This window comes from Cydia amplana, chromosome 16, assembly GCF_948474715.1.
Source record: "Cydia amplana chromosome 16, ilCydAmpl1.1, whole genome shotgun sequence".
In the NCBI taxonomy this organism is placed as follows: Eukaryota; Metazoa; Arthropoda; class Insecta; order Lepidoptera; family Tortricidae; genus Cydia; species Cydia amplana.
The window spans coordinates 11768233-11784559 of record NC_086084.1 but is presented as its reverse complement, the minus strand read 5'-3'; the positions used below and the strand labels follow the sequence as shown (position 1 = coordinate 11784559).

At 37.5% G+C, this 16327-nt stretch overlaps 4 protein-coding genes across 4 annotated transcripts; 1 reads left to right on the top strand and 3 right to left on the bottom strand.

Annotated features, from left to right (window-relative positions):
• Positions 1–3899: 3899 nt before the first annotated feature.
• On the bottom strand, positions 3900–6418 carry LOC134655014 (carboxylic ester hydrolase-like). The gene is made up of 3 exons (XM_063510472.1): positions 6013–6418; positions 4416–5761; positions 3900–4140 (listed from the first exon to the last, which is right to left on the bottom strand). Exons 1-3 carry the CDS (start codon positions 6226–6228, stop codon positions 3912–3914), a joined length of 1791 nt encoding a protein of 596 aa, XP_063366542.1. The 5' UTR covers positions 6229–6418; the 3' UTR covers positions 3900–3911.
• Positions 6419–6946: 528 nt separating this feature from the next.
• LOC134655012 (juvenile hormone esterase-like) lies at positions 6947–9303 on the bottom strand. Its single transcript, XM_063510471.1, has 3 exons — positions 8995–9303; positions 7495–8837; positions 6947–7152 (listed from the first exon to the last, which is right to left on the bottom strand). Exons 1-3 carry the CDS (start codon positions 9190–9192, stop codon positions 6954–6956), a joined length of 1740 nt encoding a protein of 579 aa, XP_063366541.1. The 5' UTR covers positions 9193–9303; the 3' UTR covers positions 6947–6953.
• Positions 9304–10213: 910 nt separating this feature from the next.
• On the bottom strand, positions 10214–12824 carry LOC134655227 (juvenile hormone esterase-like). The gene is made up of 3 exons (XM_063510676.1): positions 12602–12824; positions 10846–12176; positions 10214–10422 (listed from the first exon to the last, which is right to left on the bottom strand). The coding sequence occupies exons 1-3, from the start codon at positions 12782–12784 to the stop codon at positions 10218–10220; spliced, it is 1719 nt and encodes a 572-aa protein (XP_063366746.1). The 5' UTR covers positions 12785–12824; the 3' UTR covers positions 10214–10217.
• A 502-nt stretch (positions 12825–13326) lies between these two features.
• Positions 13327–15853, top strand: LOC134655451 (carboxylesterase 1C-like). The gene is made up of 3 exons (XM_063510916.1): positions 13327–13537; positions 13746–15034; positions 15664–15853. Exons 1-3 carry the CDS (start codon positions 13334–13336, stop codon positions 15851–15853), a joined length of 1683 nt encoding a protein of 560 aa, XP_063366986.1. The 5' UTR covers positions 13327–13333.
• Positions 15854–16327: the final 474 nt, after the last annotated feature.

Here is a 16327-nt window from a genome sequence, read left to right as displayed (position 1 = left end):
AAACAAATTTATATTTCTATAAAACAAACATTGTGAAACGTTAAAAAAGAGGGTATAGTCATATTCTGTGCTTTTTTTATTTTGTACATATATTATTCAGTATTCACGATATGTGCACTTGTGCAGTTCTCATCAAACATCGAGTATGATTGTTGCCAAGTAGTCGAGCCTTCTTAATCAATTCCATTATTTATTCTATTATATCTATCGCTTAAATTAAATTATTTTATTATAGGTACCCTTGGCGGAAATAAGACTGTATGTATTTTATGTTATGATTTTACAGTGAGATATTTTTTTTGTATTTGTGGACATATTCAGAGGTATGTTATAATTGAGGTTTTCTGTAAAAGATATGTGGTAAATATACTTGCAATTATTCTAACCAGATGGCGTTAGTATATTTTTGTAAGGTTTTTAAATTTAAAGTTACCTATTCTGTTTAACTAGCATTAACAACTACCATTTTTATACGAAAGTATGGATTCACTTTATAATATCAAAACAGAACTTTGTGCACATATAAAAGTATTGATATTTCGCGACAAGTTTCTTGTTGTACTTGTACTTGAAATGTATTTAGCTTCAAGTTAGTTGCGCATTGACCCAGAACCACATTATATAACCGCTTTTAGCCACGGCCGCTGCTTTTATGACATAGGTGAATATTTATAGATACATAATACTTATCGACTTTAAATAAACGTCTATGTTTTGGCGTAAAATATATCCCTCTCCTGTGTGTAGGTAGTAGGTATGTATAGTGGAGGTTCATGAATCTCAAAAACGGTGATTTTACTTTTAGCCATTTGAAATGAGCACTGGATATTATGGTCGTTCTTGTCTAGTGTGCGTCACTTTCTATCTTGCGGTGTTAAAAAGTGATAGTTATTTTATCACGTGGATAAAGCCATCCATAATACGCCTGCGGGACCTCCAGGTTTGTAGGCAGGGTCACTATATACGGACTAAGCTGGGCGGCGTTAGAAGTCTAATATAATCGAAGATTTTCATTAATCATTTTATCATTGCCATATTGATGTTATTGTACGGTCGAGTTCACAAACATCTTTTTACAAGCCATCGTTCCAAACGACCGTATATTATTGTCAGTATCTTAGAAGCGTGTAAATATATTTGTGGAAAGATTCTGGCTTGTAAAGATGTTTGTGAACTTGACTGTACAATGTGTAGTATTTTATATTAGTGCTATATATCGCTCGTAAAATTATGAGATTATAAGTTAAGTGACGCCACCTATGAAAAGAATACTGAACTTCAATGTTGTAAGCTACCATCAATGCTACGATGTGCATTCGGTCTTGGCGCATTTCTGTGCTAGCTAGACAGATGACGCTAGCGGAGTCTTATCTAATTAAAATCAGCCTTATCAAACAACCCTGTTATTTCAGATTGTAGTTTTAAAATGAGAGCGCAACTTCGATGTATGTGGAGCGCCTTTACGCCGGCGGGTTCGTGTGACTTTTGTCAAATGCTTAGGATATGGGTTGACAAAGAGCGGCTTGCGAGCCCCAATGCTGCTCTTTGGCTGTACAAAAGCAGCTCTTTAAGACACCCAAAAATTTACATTTGTAGTTCTTAGACCACGAAAATTAACCTTTTTAAAACCAACTTTTAAAATGATAAAATAAGATACATATTATACGTTTCATATACTGTAGAACCCTGATATGTTGAAGTTGGTACCAAATCAAATCTTTGAGGAGTTCCCTTAATTCATTTATTACTTGGATTCTAACATCAAAACTGGCCAAAATGGGCCCAAGTCGGAACTATACTTAAAAAAAAAAACGGTTAACAAATGACGGAGTTCTGGCAGTCTAGAATGAGTTGCGTTCTCGACTCCATACTTGAAGTCGCGCAAGATGTATGGAGTCGCGCGCGAGAACGCATTAACTCATGCTAGACCGCCTGAGATAGATAACAAACATAAAAAAACGGTCGAATTGATCCCGTTTTGAAACTAATTCCTGAAACCAGTGATTCCTACAGCGGTTGGCTCTTGTACTCAAGAGTTTGCTTAGCCATAGAGACATATAGTAAGACACTTGCTCACTCCATACATCAGTTTCGATACCAAAAAGACTATTAATTTCAGTGTTAATCTAGCATCGAGTAGCGGAACTATCAGTACTGCTACTTGACAATAGATGTAGCACCGACCGGAAAGTCTTATGTTGTTGAGCATTAGACTTTCCGGTCGATTCCGCTACTTGATGTTAGATGTAGACACCGAAATTAATAGTCTTTTTGGTACCAAAACATTTGTATGGAGTGAGCAATCTATGTATTTTTTTCTCTATGGTAAGCCATAGAGAAAAAAATCTAAGGCTTAGGAGTTTGCTAATTTAATCTAACCGTGGCTCCAATTGGGCTCCAGCCTTAGTAGCACGGTCGCATTTTTATCGTTTGTCACTATGCCTGTCACGGTCTAACAAGTATGTAAGTGCGAAAGTGACGGGCATAGTGATAGTCGATAAAAATAGAACCATGCTGAGCCCGCAGTAAGTCTTTTCACAGTGCAAATTCTCCGGCAACCCTGGGCCACTTATTAGCCGGCAACTAAGCTAATACCTGTTCAGTGGAAACTTGTGGCCGTTAGTTAGCAACATCCGACGCGAGATCCCGCTCTTTGTCTTATAGCGTAGCTTAGTAATTGCTTAGTGGAAATGCACTGGGGTTAGTACTTAGTATCCAGAGAGGTATGCTAGAGATATATATTTCACAGTTTGATCAAATTCGAGAGGCAAGCGTTTTACTCTACTACGGGAAAGGTAATGGTAATGAATGGCTCGTTGGGTGGATAACGTTCGAAATATCGCGGGGCACTTTTGGATGAGACTAGCACAGGACCAGGACAGGACAAATGGCGTAAATGAAGAGAGGCCTATGCTCAGCAGTGGGTGACGGAAGGCTAAAATGATGATGATGATGATGATGATGAATAGTATTGTGCAGTCAAACAATTTGATTCAATTTGATTTCGTACCTTGACAGCTACAATGCCTACAATCAATGTGAATGCCTCTAAAAATCTCATAAATATTATTGTCATTGTGATAGACTGATAAAGTAGGTACGAAATGATACAGAAATAAAATTCCTCGATCTATCGCACTTACACATTGGAGCGATACTATACTATACATACTCGTACTTATTGCCAACAATAACAATAAAGTTTTCATGTACATGTGTGGTCACTCTCTAAGTTTTCATGTAGGAATAGTGCTACACCACTATTCGTGAACGCCAGCAACATTATGATTGTAATATTTGAGCAAGCGTTAGTTCTCTGTTGTGTTTCCCCATCATCTGTCGATCCCGATTCCAACGCAGATAGTTTTAACAAGCTTTTGTTTAACTTTCTTCATTCGCTTGTCTATCTTATGTGTTTGACTTACAAAGATAGATGAACAACGTTGTAAAAACTTGAATAAGAATTGTTAAAGTTAAACTTAGAGCAAGTAGAGACCTTAAAACTAGAATGCAACCTAGGAGATAACTACTTAATTTGATTTATTTTTATATTAGCAGCTGCCGGCTGCCCGCGAAGTGGTTGTTCTTGTGGAAAAATTCAACCCGACAATTCCGAAAATTCAACAACCCATTTATTTGTACATTAGTACATCTCAAACATCTTTTGCAAAATTTTTTAACCTCCAATACGACCGACGGCCTAGATGGTAGAGAGGAGTTTAGTTTAGCGAGTAAACCTGTTCTTTAGATAATCAATTAATTTTGATGGAGATGATCTAACTACTGGGATACTATCTCTATGGACAGAGAGTATTGTAGATAAGAATTGGGCATTTGTCGACATTAAATTTTTATTTAACGTCGACAAATGCCCAATGCTTGTTTTTACAAGTGAGAGCTACTCGTCTAATTTATAATTCTTCATGAGTTGCTTCAGGGTCCGTGACAATACCGTCGACGGCCAACGCAGAGTACTTCTCGAGGAAGCCGTCCCAGAAGGCAGCTCGTTTGCCAAGAGGACCATCTTTCATGCGCGGGGCTTTAGTTATGTGCAAGTATTGCTTTTCTTTAGAGTCCTTGTTGACTGGAGTCCATGTTATTTTTTTCAAGGTGTCATCTTTCTCATCGGGCGTAGGGTTGCTGAAATTTTGAATTAATTAGTCAATTTACATAACTATGCATTTTTTGCAGTAAGTAGACCTTAAATACATTTATCATTTAATTAAATAGCGCTTATTCTGTGTACCGTTTTAGATAAATAATAGAGGTAGCATAGCAATAAGGACGCACATATCGCGTCAAGTTAAGAGTAGGAAAATCAATTGACCATTGGTTGTAACTCTTTACCTGACTATTTTTTTGTTTCATCAGTAAATGCTTTAATTTTGTGATTTAAAAAAAAACATAATTCTTACCTGGTTTTAATAAAATTGGTCCACATTCGCACCATTTTCCTCAGAAGCTTTATCTCAGCTTGCTCGCTGACAAGTTTCGTGAGTGATTCGTAATTATTCTTAATCCGAGTACACACATGCAGGTAACAGAGCTCGTCTCCCACAGTTGCACCCCAGTTCTGTAACGTGTTAAGGGCTTGTCTGGATATGTGCAAGCTGTTCTCATTCAACGCCCCATTGAAGTCGAACATGTAGTAATACAACGGAGAAGACAACTGATCCGCAAGTTTTGCTACCGTATAATCCAATGCGTAGTTGTGCAGTACATCCCCAACATACACTGCGTATTCCAAAATATTCCCAACATGAAAGTAGTCATCTTGGAAATAAAATTCTTTTATTTCTTGTTCCATTTTTTGGAACACAGTACTGTTGCGATTAAATCTAAACCCGGATCTTATTGGAAAGTGAATGAAGAAGTCTGGGGTTAGTTGTACAAGACGCGGCGAGGCTATGTAGTGGAACGCTAAATCTAAGCCTTCTCTGGAATTGAAACCAATCAGGATTGGCACGTCATTGATGATGATGTAGTTATCTGGTAGAGACGTGAGCACGGCGTCAGGATTATCATTTTCAACAACAGGTGCAAATGGAAAAATAGACATTTGCCGTTGAGTTATATCTTCAGCGTCAAGAAGGTTCACTAGTTTATAAAACAACTTCTCAGCATTTACTTTTTGTAGTTCCTCCAGTAAAGTTTGACTGTCATCAGTCTTGATATCAACTTCTTCGCCAAGCATGAAAGCTTTATTCCTAGAATTATTAGGAAAGTAAACAGGCTCTAATGCTGTACCACTTTGCATGATCACACTTGAAAACAAGCCTTTAGCTTTTTCGGAAAACAACAGTATGTGTATTAACGCAGCTCCTCCTCTGCTTCCCATTAACGTCACTCTGTTCGGGTCGCCACCAAATTGCTCAATATTCTCTTTGATCCATTCCAAAGCCAGGATGAAGTCTTTCAAGCCAGCATTAGGAGGGATAACTTCGTCATTAGTAGTGAGGTAGCCGAACATATCCAAGCGATGGTTGATTGTCACGACTAAGACATCTTCTTCTAAGAAAAAGTCAGGGGAGTAAGTATCAGTGCCGTTGAAACCGGTTCTAAAGTTGTCATTGTAATCGAAGACGAGGACTGGTATGGGGCCTTGAAGGGAGGGTGTGAAGACGCTGACGTGGAGACAGTCTTCGGAGCCGGAGAGGCCTATAGGTTCGCCGTTGCGGCCTCGTGAGTTGAACTGCATGCATGTTGGCTTGATTTTGTGACTTTCATATGTGCCTTCCCAACCTTGATGTGGTTTTGGAGGCTGAAAATGTAATAATAAGTAAAAATAGTATTAGTATGTAATGGTCCACCTTTCGTGAGAGTGTAACATTTTGAATGTCGACACTGTTTAAAATGGTCAGCTCTCTACGAGCAGTACTAGTCTTAATAGCTAGATACTAATTTAATGAAACCTCAATATATTATAACAAAACGATTAGCGTATGTGTAAGATTTACTCTAATCGAATGCTTATAAAAATATATCTTCTGATTGTTTTCACATAAATCTTACCAAAAACCTTAGCGCTCCTAATGGCGGTTCAGCATAAGGTATACCCCTGAACGCATAATAATCTCGTTTCTTTAATAACGTTTTATCCAACGTCCCTGACAACAGTCCTTGTTTTAAAGTCACTTCAACGTTATTATCACTGAAACACGATTCTATAACTAACATTATAATACCTAAGCAACACACCACATTATTTAATGTATTTTTTATTATCATTTTAAAGTTTAAACGTTTAGAGCGATTGAAAGAACATTAGTGACGGCGAGTGAACCGGTATGATAAGAAATACTAACGCGTACTTTGTTTATCTACCTGTATCGATAACGTGTAAGAAAAGTTTCATTGGAATTAAGATTAATTCAAGACATTGTTAATTGAGTTATTTAAAACAACACTATTTGAAAATAGTTATTTACGATACAAGTGCGGGAAAGAGAAAATTCGAAACGAGTGGCGATAAATTAAAACACGACCAAAGGGAGCGTTTTAAATCGACACTTGTTGCGAATTACCTATTCGCACGTGTATCGTACAACGTTTTACAGTACATATGGCACTTTAAACTTTCGACATACGCACGGAAAGTGCCATTTTCCGCACTAGTTCGGGGAAGTAGCACCATAAGTTGCTGTAAAAAGAATTTAGGGAAGCAAATCCACATAATGTTCGATGGCTTGTGACAGACACTGCAAAGCTTTTGTAAGGCTGATAACGATATTTCATATACTATGTACGTATCGCTTTTTCCTGTAAGTAATAAGTAAGTACCTGGCACTGAAGTCTGTTTTTGGCACATTAATATATGTATGTATATGTCAGTACAGTCAGTAACAGTACAATCATGAGATTATAAGGGGGGTTTTAAAAAGGTTTTGGTAGGTACTTTCAATAAGAATTAAAAATAAGATCTATAGACATTACTTTAAACACATCATTTATTTCTATAACTCGTCCTTAATATCTTGCACAACCCCGTTGACAGCCAGAGCTCTGTACTTGGCCATCCAGTCGTCCCAGAAATTGACGGTGTCATCGTAGAGTCGCTCGGCCATCGTCAGCTCGTCGCTGATCACCAGGCACTCCTTCTTCTGATTCGAGGCGGGATGCCAGTTGAACTCGTCGCCCGGCGGAGTGGGGTTACTAAAATGTAAAAAATGAAATTGCATTTGTAAAATTAAGATAGGTTATATTATCTAACAGGTAAAGAGGAAACAAGTTATGGCAAAAATTAAACTTTAGGGTTTTAAGACTTTTCTCAAAACCACATGTGTTAATACTGCTAGATTGTGCATACTTATAGCAAAAAAAGGACAACCACTCAATTCGTGTGTTCTGCTGTTGCATTAATTTCAATTGTACCTAAAATGGGCTGCTTATCTAAAATTTACATGTAGGTACTTTGGAATGTATGAAAAATCAAGCTATTATAGAATAGCTACGCTATTAGAACGTTTTATAATAATGAGGAATTTGTGTTCTTACCCAGTTCTCGCGAAGTTTGTCCACAATCTGACCATATTTTTCAAAACCTTAATTTCCTCTGAATCTTCGTCTTTTAAAACCTTAGTGTAAGCTTTTCTTAAACCATTGCATACAAACAAGTAACAAAGTTCATCTCCTGTTGTAGCGCCCCATGTCCCATCAATACTCATTGCTTTTTCAAGAACCAGTTTCTTTCTTAAATTCAGCTCTCCGCTGTAATCAAACATGTAATAGAAAACAGGACTGCTCGAAGTATTTGTATATTTTCTCACAGCATAGTCCGTGGGATAGAATGACATAATATCTCCAATGTAAGTTACGTACTCCCCTGGTTTGCTGACTTTAATATAACCTTCATCGAAATAGTAATCCTTGATTTCTTGACTAGCATGGCCATATATATTCTCGTGTAATTTAAAATGATAGTCGACTCGGATAGGAAATAGCATAAGGAAATCTCTGTCAGCAAAAGTGAGGTATTGAGGCTTTTGCAAATAGCGTTCTGAGATATCCATGCCTTCTCGAGAGTTAAACCCTATCATGACGGGTACTCCTAAATCAACTGGTTTGTTGTCTGGCAGCTCAGTGATTATGGCGTCAGGGTGATCGTGTTCGATGACCGGGCCGAAGGGAGGAACACCTCGTTGGATAGCTCTTGCTTCATCTGCATGGACGGCGTAGGGTTCTGACTCCACAAGCTTCATGGCAGGGATAGCAGCCAACCGTTTCAGCAAGTAGGAACTTGTAGCAGACTCTTCCTCCAGGCCTTTGGAATATTCTATGGCCTTTTCTCGGCCTTTGTTGTTGAAGTACATCGAGTTCCATAGTGTCCCACTTTGGATAATAGCAGCACTAAATAAACCCTTTGCTTTCGGCGAATGTAATAAGATTTCTACTAATACGCCTCCAGATTGACTGCCCATCAATGTGACTCGGCTGGAATCACCTCCGAAGTATTTAATATTTTCCTTTACCCAATTTAATGCCAAAATTACGTCCCTCAATCCATTATTGCCGGGTAGTAAATCATCCTCATAAGACAGGAAGCCGAGGGCACTAAGTCTGTGGTGAATATTGACTAAAATTACGTCTTCCTTCATGAAAAAGTCCGGACCGTATTCTCTGGAGCCATTATAAGCGCTTCGAAAGTGTTCACTGTATAGGAACACTATAACAGGCAAGTTCAGGTCGCTCGCCGAAGGCCTGGGAGTGTGGATGCTGAGGTATAAGCAGTCTTCATCTCCACTGAAGCCTTTATTTCTTCTAATACTAAATTGCGCACAGTGTATCTTTTCTTTTTTGGCTTCTAAAACATCTTCCCAACCAGGATGGGGCTCTGGAGGCTGGAAAAATTATAAGATGCGTTGATTCGGCGGATAAACAAATAAAACACGTAAAAATACATGTGTTCAACCTTTTTGAGACTAAAATGCTTTCACACAATCTAATGCTGACTATTGTTTAGAGGTGTGTGTTTAGGTAACGGCTTTTTTCACTTACCATAAATCTGAGGCTGCCGACAGGTGGTTTAGCATATGGTATACCTGCGAATGTATAGTACTTCTCATCTTGTAATATAGACTTCACTTCTTTACCTTCCACCTTTCCCGAATTCGTATTTACGATCAAATTTCCTTTAATTTTATTCACGAAGCATAAAATTGCAAAGCAATAAAATATATGTGTTTTATGTCTCATGTTAAAGCCGGTTGTCAAATTTATGAGTGTTGAATGAATATTGATATCTTTATTTGTTGGACGACTGACGTGTCCTAATGATACGTGTGCGTTAATCTTTCTTGTTATACTTACTGGTTTATCTATTGCGTGAACGATAGTGGCTTAAATCAATATCAATTAGTATAGGTAAACGTTACCTATACTAATTGATATTGGATTTAAAATACTTGCATTGAGATTTTTAAAATATTTAGTATTATATTTTTCTTTATTAACATTTACAGGATGACATAGTCCGATTATATATTATTTATCATATAAGTGAAGTGGATGTATATACATACATCCACTTCATATGTAGCATTAAGACGACAGTGGATTTCCCCATACAAACGTAGGTAGGCCATAATATCCAGAAAGGAAAATGAGGACTTCGTTTTTCATTATCCTCTTTATGTTTATATCGGAAACAACCCGCAATAACAACTACGTACTTACTTACACACAATAATTGAGTGAGCAAAAAAAGAGAGTTTTTTATTTGTTATACAAGGAGGCAAAGCATTTGGCATTTCATGTTCTGAATTCGGAATTACCTTACCTAATCCTAATAAATGTTAATGTAGGAGATTTGAAGCAAATTGACAGGGTCACAATTACAATGAAATAAGGTTTCTAGAGGACCTAGAAATATACAATGAGTTTAGAATTTAATAGAATTCTCCCTCTTCAAATATATTAATTAAAGCTGAGATGTCCCTATTGGATAGTCTCTCACAAGCATCTTTTCATTATTATATATACTAGAAGGTTAAGGGCCTAACTTTTGGATTGGCGTTGGCCACAATTAAAGGCTATAAAGGGCTATAGTCTCAACCGTAATCCAATTATACTTAAGTCTGTACTAAAGTCTATAGGTACTTGAACATACATACGGTAAGTATACTTTAAAAATATGTGCTGTATTTGACAATAAACTGTAAACCAAGTAAAATCTAAAATACAACGCAAAAAGCAAGGAAGTGCTCAATAAAACAACAGAATCAAAGTTCGTCTTTATTTGTCTCCGCGGCAGCCTTCCGTCGGTGAGCGGCGCGCCACTTCCCGACGAATCGCTCCCAGAATCGGAATCGGTTATTGATTGAGTTACGTACTTCCAATTGTTTGTCGATGTGGAGATACTCTTTTGTTTCACTGTAAGGGGGCCATTTGAGGTCTAGCACGGTGTCGCCCTCTGGTGTTGGGTTTCTGTAACGATGATACGGGAATGTATTCTGTTCGTAGACTGGTGATGTGGATAAATGAGTTTAGGTAAAGCCTATTCGTTTAGAAACATAAGTACAATTTCTAATAAACAAGTAAATGTGCAATATGTACCTACTGCACTATGGCTGACTGCTCTTTGTATATGTAGATATTTCATTACTAGTGTACTTTCTGTTTCTATTTGTACAATATGTTGCCATAAGAATCATAAGATTAAATTAATAAATGGTAGTATTCTTAGTAATATCTTGCCCGATATGATATGTGAATACTTATATGCGTCTCTAGCTGTGTGTCAAAAGTAAGATTATATGATACCTACATTTAAAAAAAATCTTACAAAATAATAATCATATTTAACTAAATTGAATAGGTACACTAATAAGCAACTAAGTACATAATTACCCGTATTTTGCGAAATTACTCCATAGCCTCACTAATTTCCGAGAAACGTTAATTTCCTCTGTTTGTTGTTTGTAGTGTTTCGCATATTTCTTCCTTAATTTGGGGCATAGAAATAGGTAGCAGAGCTCGTCCCCCGCCGCCGCGCCGGCCGTGCCCTCAGAAACCGACGACAGCTTCAATAAATTATTTTTATTCTCGCTCAGATCGCTGTAATAGTCAAATTGGTAATAAAACACCGAACTCGAAGAAATATTGGCGTATTTCTCCGCCATAGCGTTCACAGCGTAAGCGGTTAAAACATCTCCTATGTAAGTCACGTATTCAGGCACACTACTAATCCTAACTTTACCGTCGAAGTAGAATTTCTTAACCTCTTTTACAGCTTCATAGTAACTATCGCTGTCAGGATGGAATTTAAACTCGACGCGCCTCGGTAACAGCAAAGGAAAGTCTTTCTCGAGGAAACTTAAGTACTTGGGTTCTATGAGATACAGCAAAGACGGTTCCAGGCCCTCCCGAGAGTTGAACCCAATCAAAACAGGCATGCTCGTTTTACTGACCCGTTCGGGGTACTCGCTCACTAGACTATCCGGACGGTTTTCGACTACAGGTCCGAACGTAAGCGCACTTCTTTGATGCTCCTTTGTGTAATCTTTAGGATTGGCAGCAATTTCTTGAGCTAGTAAAGTCTCGGGGGAAATTTCTCTCAGTTCGTTTAGTAGGCGTTTGCTGCTGCTTGTGCCTCTTCCAGACAGCTCGGCGAGGCGAAAGGCGCGCTCTTGTACGTTTTCTTGGAGATACATAGTGCTCCACGATGTACCGCTTTGTAAAATGGCCGAATTGAATAATTGGTTAGCTCGCGAGTGTATGAGGAGGTCGGCGGCGGCCGCGCCTCCCTGTGAGCCCATCAACGTAATTCGTTTAGGATCACCCCCGAAGTACACCGCGTTATTTTTTATCCATTTCAAGCCGGCAACGATGTCTTTTAATCCCGCGTTCCCGGGCACAATGTCGTCCTCCAGCGAAAGGAATCCGAACAAAGTCATGCGATAATTTATTGTTATAATAATGACATCTTCCTCGACGAAAAAATCCGGCCCGTAATCTGATTTATCCAATGAATACCTGAATCGGGAATTTTCGAGAAAAACAATAATAGGGCGCTTGTTTTCGTCTGTGGCTGGCGTGAACATGTTTAGGTAGAGGCAATCCTCGGCGCCAAAGTAACTGAAGGGTAGCACAGTTTTGACAACATGCTTGAATTGATAACAGGGGTCCTTGTACTGAGTAGTATTTAGGATTCCATTCCATGGTTGTATTGGTTGTGGGGCCTAAAAGAAGTAAAAAGAAAACGACTTTAATACATTACAAGTATAATACCTTCGTCGAGACTCGTCAGACGTCTACGACTTTTAGGCAAATAAATATCTATAATTAATCATTGTATCGCAACAAAGATATTGAGACGTAACTGAAGAATTGTAACACTGAGTGAGAGCAATGAAAACGGGACATATCGTGTCATACTACTACTATGTTATATTAGTTATATTTAATTTCTTATGAACAAAATCAAGAGTGCTGTGATATTAGACTTAGCTTATTCACACTGTTCACAGCTTTTGACATCGTACATGTTGTTAATAAATTAAATTAAAATTTACTGGATATAATTATGACAGTGATGATTATGATAGTGATGACCCGAGTCGAATACCGGTCTCCACTACAAAATAAATTTAAAACAATCCTCTACCATAAACCTGAGCGTTTGAACAGGCGGAGCTGCATAAGGAATCCCCATGAAGGCGTAGTATTCCACATCTTTCAGCAATGTCCTTAAAACTTTGCCGGTCACTATTCCGTGAGTAGTTTCCACCATCGGATGGCTGTACACACTGACTATAATTGTCAGAAACACATAAATACACTGATACATTGCAAGGGTCACAAAGGTAGTGCTAAATTATCGACTTTGAATGATAGTTCAGCGTTATTATCTTTTGTATCTTTATGGGTGTCCTAAAACTTGATTACTGTAATAGTAATCGCGGTTCCTGTATCAATTAATATCCGTTTAATATTATTATGTATGTTTGTATAAGACAATGATAATAAATTGTGAAAGTGTGAAAGATAATAATATGTGTCAAAATTAAATCCACCTTATAAACAATTTATAACATTCTCCATTTGTATACGTAGCATACCTAATTTAAATAATACACAAGTTTGCGGAAACAGGAAAACACTTTTACTGTCTTAACTGCCAAATAATATCTAATAAATATGAGCAATTTACGTTTTAAAACGTGAAGTTGATAAGGGTAATACATCTACAATGATCAAATTCGAATGAATGAAATGGTGCAACAATTTCTAAACATTTTCATGGTTTAAATATAGTTTACAATACGTGTCCCTTGCGATTTGAGAACTTGTAGCATACCATATAATTCAATGTGTCAAACGCAACGTACTTGAAACCATGTTATTTCCCATTATAACTTTAGTGAAACTCCTTTTGTATTTAAATTTGTTTTCATGGAGTTTTGAGGACATTGTGAATTTAAAATCAGACGGAGTTGTGATCATTGGAAGAAAATTATTAACTTTGTTTGAGAATAAGTCATTTGCGGCGTTTTGGAGGATTCCGTACGCCGAGCCGCCGGTCGATCTGCTGAGATTTAAGGTATGCTTATATATTAAATAAGCGTTTAGAAACTGGATATATATGATTTTGGCGGGAGAATAAGCGGACTAAATAATAATAAAAAATATATAGGTAATGAACTTTGAGGTGTATCGTATTTCAAGCAAATGTAAAATTTTATTTAAAACAAACGAAACAAAAAGATAAGCTGTCAACTTAATTTTATTATGATGATTTTGTGTTTCAGCCACCAAAGCGTTTCGAAAATCCGACCGAAGGTGTGTACGACTATAGCGTTCTTTACGAAGAGACATGTTCCACTATGTGTGATGAGGATTGCTTGCACCTCAACGTGTATATGCCTCTCTCTCCCAACAGTACCTGCATTTCCTCCGTGATAGTGTGGATTGAAGAGACGTCTGGATTCCATCGACCCGACTTCTTTATCGACGAGAACCTCGTAGTGGTCTCGGTCTCTTATCGGACACACATATTAGGGTTCTTGAATACAGAAGACAATTTTGCTCTTGGCAACATGGGTGCCAAGGATATCCTAGCAGCCCTGAAATGGGTACGAGACAATATCAGCACATTTAATGGAGATCCCGCAAAAGTAACCGTAATTGGGCACGGAAAAGGGGCGACATTAGTGGCCTCGCTCTTAATATCGAGCGATGCTGACGATTTGTATACAAGGGTCATCATTCAAAGTGGCAGCGTACTTTCACCCGCCGATTACAGGAGTTACAGCTTTGAGATTGCCAACAAGCTGTACTGGAACTTGAACGGGCCTTTTGACAAATTCAACCGCACAAAGCTTTACGATCTACTCTCTAAAGCATCCACCCGTAAGCTAGTATCTGCGTCTGAAGATCTCTTCGATAGTACTGAAGTTAGAGATAATCAAAGATTGATCAACGCTTTTGGGCCTACTGTGGAGAAAACGAGGAAGCATGCTTTTGTACATAAATTGCCTATAAATATATACAAGAGTCGTATGACGAATAACAACGCCGACGTAATGATGGGGTACACGAACTTGGAATCCCTTTACAAATTGAAAGGCTTAGCGAAGAACCGGAAGCTTCTGAAGTATTTAAATTACAATTTTCAATATTTGGTGACGTTCGAAGGGGCGGTAGATGAATACGGCTCTAAGAGATACAGAAAGATACTTAGAAAAATAATGGAGTTTTATTTTTTGAACGGAACAATCGGGGAGCAAAGTTTGCGGCGGTACGCGAAATACGTGTCAGACCAAGTTATTTATCCGTTGATTCGGCAAGCGAGATTACACGCTCAAGTGTCGTGTGCCAAACTTTACTTGTACCGGTTCTCATTCAGAGGTGAACTCAACAGCGCTTGGATTTCATCGGTGGGAAATTTCAATTTGTCTGGCGCGACGTTTGGGGATGAAATCTGCTACTTATTCAGATGCAAATCCGCAAATGACATATACAATAGCGGCGTGGGTTCTGCTGAAAGGGACTTCATTAAGAAAATCACTAGACTATGGTCGAATTTCGCTAAATACGGGTAAGGGAGAGAGGAGTTTAATTGAATCCGCTCTTAGAGTAATTACATTTCAATTTGTTCAATAAGTACGTTTGTTGATTAGATTAGTTAACTGAAGGTTAATGCTGTTATTAAAAGAGGTAAACTTCATGATTAAGATTAATATTTCTACAGTTCAAAAGTATTATGGTCTTAGTTTTTCTTTAAATTCGTGTGTTTCTTACCAAGATAATAATATTAATTCTACGTATACAGGGTGTTTCCTGTAACAGGAGCAATAAATTAAACTGTAGGCTATACTCCTCAAACCGACCGACATTTGTTCAGCAACTTTTAAAAATAACACGACTTATGTTTTGATTTTTATTACACTTTAAATTTTGTTATGTTTAAAGCGTGACAAGCAACGTCAAACACACTGATGTCAGCGTACATTGAAGGCAATATTTATTTTGTATGAAAAAGAGGTCTAAAGGATTCATAATTAATTTTTAAAAGTTGTTTAACAAAAGTTTTATAGTTTGAGGAGTGTAATATACCTACTTTTTAATTATTTGCTCGTGTTACAGGCAACACCCTGTATTTATAGTTACGGGGTTACGGAGTATTAACTCAAATGTGTTCTTCATTAAATTGAATGTATTTTACAGAAATCCGACACCGGAAGCCCAGCTGGGAAATGTGCACTGGGATCCGTTTCTCGACCAATTCCCATTTAGAGCGTTAAATTTGGGGCCCAAAATCAAGATGGTTGACATTCCTGAACAGAAAAGAATTGAGTTTTGGGATGAACTAGGACAAGAATTTTATCCCGAAAATGAATGGAAGGACGAACTATGATATAAAACAAGGATTACGAGTAGGTTCTACTTTAAAATTACAATCATGTTAATTTACTGGTAGTAGGTAGGTATTAATTTAAGTAAATGTTTTTATTTGTCTCTAATACTTTGATTTAAGTTGCACGTTAATAATATTTTCTTACTTTTATCTTTTTATTAGTAGAAAATTAGATATTTAGTAGGCAATAAGTTAGGTACACCAGATAGAAATTTGCATATTTCTATCTGTTGTACCTAACTGGAAAGTTGTTTAGTTACTAAGCGTCTTAAGCGCTTATTTAGTTACCAAACAACGTTAACTTGTATTAACTACGGTAAACGGGCTCCAATTTTCCTGCTGGAAACATGATTACATCAACCCTCATTAATTAAACTCCATCGATGTAGCAAAGATATTGTGAATTAATTAGTCCTATCGGAAGGATAACAAAATTAGGGTTTCCCCATAAAATCCCCTCTTCCTCTAATCTTA